This window comes from Astatotilapia calliptera, chromosome 9 (genome assembly GCF_964374335.1).
Source record: "Astatotilapia calliptera chromosome 9, fAstCal68.1, whole genome shotgun sequence".
Lineage (NCBI taxonomy): Eukaryota > Metazoa > Chordata > Actinopteri > Cichliformes > Cichlidae > Astatotilapia > Astatotilapia calliptera.
In genome coordinates this window covers 34,793,931-34,799,139 of record NC_137430.1, presented here as the reverse complement: position 1 = coordinate 34,799,139, position 5,209 = coordinate 34,793,931, and the positions used below count along the sequence as shown (strand labels likewise).

The following is a 5,209-nucleotide window of genomic DNA, read 5'->3' as shown; positions in this document are numbered from 1 at the left end:
ACAGAGATTTAGGTTTGTGTGTTTCCTGCAAACTGAACCTTAAACTGAAAATCACCGTCCTGACTTTGTGGCCGAGTCCTCGCAGTGTGACTGCAAACAGATTTATGTGCCCACAACATGACCAACACATGTGCACACACACATCCTGCTAACATGTAACATGATGTCTCACTGCCTCCGTGTGCTCTGTGATCCTGTTCCCTCATGTGATTTACACCAAACCATAATGTGAGAGGAATCTGTGTGTGTGTGCGTTTGTGTGTCAGCCCATTCACAGCCCTAACAATATCCTTTTCTTTGCTCTGCACTTTCCTCTTCTGTGCATCTCTGTTTAGTAAACAACACCAGACACAAGTGTGTGTGTGTGTGTGTGCACATTTGTGTGGTGTGTGTGTTGTCTGTACCTCGGAGGTTAATTGGGCGTGAAAACGTGCTGCTCAGAACATTCATTGGCCGACCTGTTGATGGCACTCCTCTGTTTGTGAGTGTGTATTCATGTGTGTGTGCGTGTGCTGTTTCAGAGCCAGGAAATAGCTCAGAACAAACAGTAACAGACTGAAACGTGATGGAGGCAGCGAATAAAAGCAGGACACAAACCAAGCTATTCAAGCTAGAGCCAATGCAACCTGCAGGCAGCGCTAAACACAAACCTGAGGACGGCCCACCTGCCCTGACAGTCCCAGTAACCACCACAACCACCTGTAACTAAGCAACCAGCAACACCTGTAACTAAGCAACCACAACTACGTGTTACTAGGCAACCATGACAACCTGTAACTAATTAACTATGAACACCTCTAACTAATCAAAGACAACCACCTGTAACTAAGCAACCACAACTACGTGTTACTAGGCAACCATGACAACCTGTAACTAATTAAGCATGAACACCTCTAACTAATCAAAGACAACCACCTGTAACTAAGCAACCACAACTACGTGTTACTAGGCAACCATGACAACCTGTAACTAATTAAGCATGAACACCTCTAACTAATCAAAGACAACTATCTCTAACTAATTAACCATGTCCGCCTGTAACTAAGCAACCAGGTACACCTGTAACTAAGCAAACACAACTACGTGTTACTAAGCAACCATGACCACCTGTAGTTAATTAACTAATTAAATATAACCACCTCTAGCTAATGAACTAGAACCACCTGTAAGTAATCAATCATGAGAACCTCTAACTAATCAAATACAATCATCTCTAGCAAGTCGTTATCCACAGCCATCTGTAACTAAGAAACCACGAACATCTGTAACTAAGCAACCACGACCATCTGTAACCAAGGATACCAAGATCATTTGTAACCAAGCAACCAAATTCTAAAAAACCTGTTTCTAAAAATGTAAAAAACAAAAAAAAAAAAACCTTTTGTTTGTTTTTTAAAGTCCTATGTGATCAGGATCTGGTTTGTGTCCTTTTTCAGTTGTTATCTCTATTAACTATGATACAGAGTGATACCATGTATAATTCACAAGTTAACTTATTATATTATGTGATTATATAAACACAAATTATAACATCATTAGTTGATAAACATAAACTAAACAGTTAAAAGAGGTAATATTTACCGTTTATTAACACTGATCGTTATAATGTGTATAAACACCATTAGAAGTAATACTTCTATATAATTTCTTACCACAAACCTCACTGACCACAGACACAAAGAAAACTGTCAATCTTTTTCCGCCTCAGTGGTTTGATTATTTCTCCTCTTCGGGTTTAGCACAGAAATGCAAAAGAATGCAATCAGTGAATAACAGGATTACATAATCTTATTCCATAATTATTTGCCCTGACACCCTGAACACACACACAGTCAAACATGACACTACGCGGGCAGATACACATACACTTATGTCATCTTGCACGAGTGGCCTCACACACACACACAATGTGAGAGTTTGGCTCATTAGTGCTGTTCTTAAAAAAAAACAGCTGATTGTTGTGAGTTTCCCAAAATGAAATGTTTCCTTTTCCTCCTCGCTCACTTCCTGCCTTCATTATTTCTTTAAAACTAATTTAACAGAAAGAAATGAAATGAAACAGGAAGCTGAATTCAAAAAATAATCTTATATGAAATCAGAATGACTCACAGATGGTTGCTGGTCCCTTCCCTATTATAAGAACATGGTTAATTTGATGTTCCAGGTGACACACACACACACACACACACACACACACACACACTCACACACACACACACAGACACACACACACAGACACACACACACACACACACACACACACACACATTTCAGTAACTTCATATACTTTAGATTTATTATTAATTGGCTTAGTTGTTTTTGTAAACACATCAGCTGCAGGGATTTCACTATGTGGGCATTTTACTTTAGTTCTCCCACCATAATCAGCTTTACACTACATTAGTGTTTATGACCTGTTACCCACTGAAAACAGCTGGAACTTTATGCAACCACAAATGTGATGAAAATCAGGAAATTGTTCTCCAAAGTGTGAGTGAGACCAGGAACACGAACACAAACAGGTGAAACATGGAAAGCAGTGGACAAACAAGAGAAGGAATGCAAAGATGAGAAAAACTGAATGAGTGGGATTGAATCTGCATTTCCTTTCCGACAGCACGCGGCTCTGATTCGCTGTCTCTTTTTGTTTGTTTGTCTTCAGGTCCGGCGGTTCGTTTCAGCAGCTTCTCTCCAAGCGGCCCGACACCCCCTCCTCTGATTGGCCAGCACACCGTAGAGGTGCTGCGAGACGTCTTATCGTACAGCAATGAAGTTATAGAAACCCTGCTGGAGTCAAAAGCAGTGGTTCAGAATGAAGTCTTGTGATTGGCCGAAAGAAAAATAATTAACAAGAGAAAGGAAAAGACAAAAACTGATCATTTTTACCTGATCACTAGTTTTGATTTTAAAGGACTGATCATTAAACATTTAGATTTCAGCTGAAGATAAGTTCATATTTCCATTTTTAAATGTATTTTTTAATGATTTATGAACAATTTCTGTATACGGAGTGTTTTTACACAAATATGAAGCTGATTCTTCTAACATCTTTGTGTTTTATGACTCTACAGTAACTCTACAGAACTCTACAGTAACAATTCAGTAACTCTACAGAACTCTACAGAACTCTATAGTAAGACTACAGTAACTCTACAGTAACATTACAGTAACTCTACAGTAACTCTACAGAACTCTACAGTAACAATTCAGTAACTCTACAGAATTCTACAGTAACACTACAGTAACACTACAGTAACTCTACAGAACTCTACAGTAACTCTACATAACTCTATAGTAACACTACAGTAACTCTACAGTAACACTACAGTAACTCTACAGTAACATTACAGAACTCTACAGTAACAATTCAGTAACTCTACAGAACTCTACAGAACTCTATAGTAAGACTACAGTAACTCTACAGTAACACTACAGTAACACTACAGTAACTCTACAGAACTCTATAGTAACTCTACAGTAACATTACAGAACTCTACAGTAACAATTCAGTAACTCTACAGAATTCTACAGAATTCTACAGTAACACTACAGTAACACTACAGTAACTCTACAGTAACTCTACAGAACTCTATAGTAAGACTACAGTAACTCTACAGTAACACTACAGTAACTCTACAGTAACTCTACAGTAACACTACAGTAACTCTTCAGTAACACTACAGTAACTCTACAGTAACATTACAGAACTCTACAGTAACAATTCAGTAACTCTACAGAATTCTACAGTAACACTACAGTAACTCTACAGAACTCTACAGAACTCTATAGTAAGACTACAGTAACTCTACAGTAACACTACAGTAACACTACAGTAACTCTACAGAACTCTATAGTAACTCTACAGTAACATTACAGAACTCTACAGTAACAATTCAGTAACTCTACAGAATTCTACAGAATTCTACAGTAACACTACAGTAACACTACAGTAACTCTACAGTAACTCTACAGAACTCTATAGTAAGACTACAGTAACTCTACAGTAACACTACAGTAACTCTACAGTAACTCTACAGAACTCTATAGTAAGACTACAGTAACTCTACAGTAACACTACAGTAACTCTACAGTAACTCTACATAATTCTATAGTAACTCTACAGTAACATTACAGAACTCTACAGTAACACTACAGTAACTCTACAGAATTCTACAGTAACACTACAGTAACTCTACAGTAACTCTACAGAACTCTATAGTAAGACTACAGTAACTCTACAGTAACTTTACAGAATTCTACAGTAACACTACAGTAACTCTACAGAACTCTACAGTAACAATTCAGTAACTCTACAGAATTCTACAGTAACACTACAGTAACTCTACAGAACTCTACAGTAACTCTACATAACTCTATAGTAAGACTACAGTAACTCTACAGAACTCTATAGTAAGACTACAGTAACTCTACAGTAACTCTACATAATTCTATAGTAACTCTACAGTAACATTACAGAACTCTACAGTAACAATTCAGTAACTCTACAGAATTCTACAGTAACACTACAGTAACACTACAGTAACTCTACAGTAACTCTACAGAACTCTATAGTAAGACTACAGTAACTCTACAGAACTCTATAGTAAGACTACAGTAACTCTACAGTAACACTACAGTAACTCTACAGTAACTCTACATAATTCTATAGTAACTCTACAGTAACATTACAGAACTCTACAGTAACACTACTGTAACTCTACAGAACTCTACAGTAACTCTACAGAACTCTATAGTAACACTACAGTAACTCTACAGTAACTCTACAGTCATACTGTTCTAACTCTACAGGACACTGATGATTTTTGTCAGATGTTCAGGTCAGTGTTTGAAACAACACGCTACAAAATACCAAAGAAAGATCACACCATCATGACCTTATAAAATGTTTCTCAAAGCAAAATATGTTTATTGCACCTTAGAGCTGTTTATGAACTTGCTTTTAAATAAAACTTTTGAATCATTTTATGACCTGTGTATGTGCATGTGATGTGACACTGTGGGGTGTTGATGTCGTGATGATATGCTGGAATGTCAATTATAATAAATCGCCTGCAACAAATTTCAAGAAATCAAGTGAAACGACTGACCTGGAAGCAACCTTCTGGAAAATGTCACCTATTCATTCACCTGACTGCTTGTCTCTTTGGTTTGCTGTCCCCACATGACCTCACCTGTGGGGACAGGTGTT

General features: G+C 37.6%; 1 protein-coding gene across 3 annotated transcripts in view; it reads left to right on the top strand.

The window, feature by feature from the left end:
* The window catches only part of sugct (succinyl-CoA:glutarate-CoA transferase), a 70,937-nt gene extending 65,951 nt beyond the window's left edge, over positions 1–4,986 (top strand). For all 3 annotated transcript variants that reach the window (XM_026180420.2, XM_026180419.2, XM_026180421.2), the window contains one exon: positions 2,663–4,986. In XM_026180420.2, the coding sequence (XP_026036205.1) occupies positions 2,663–2,719 (57 nt within the window). In that variant the 3' untranslated portion in view covers positions 2,720–4,986. The remainder of the gene's footprint in view (positions 1–2,662) is intronic.
* The last annotated feature ends 223 nt before the right edge of the window (positions 4,987–5,209 follow it).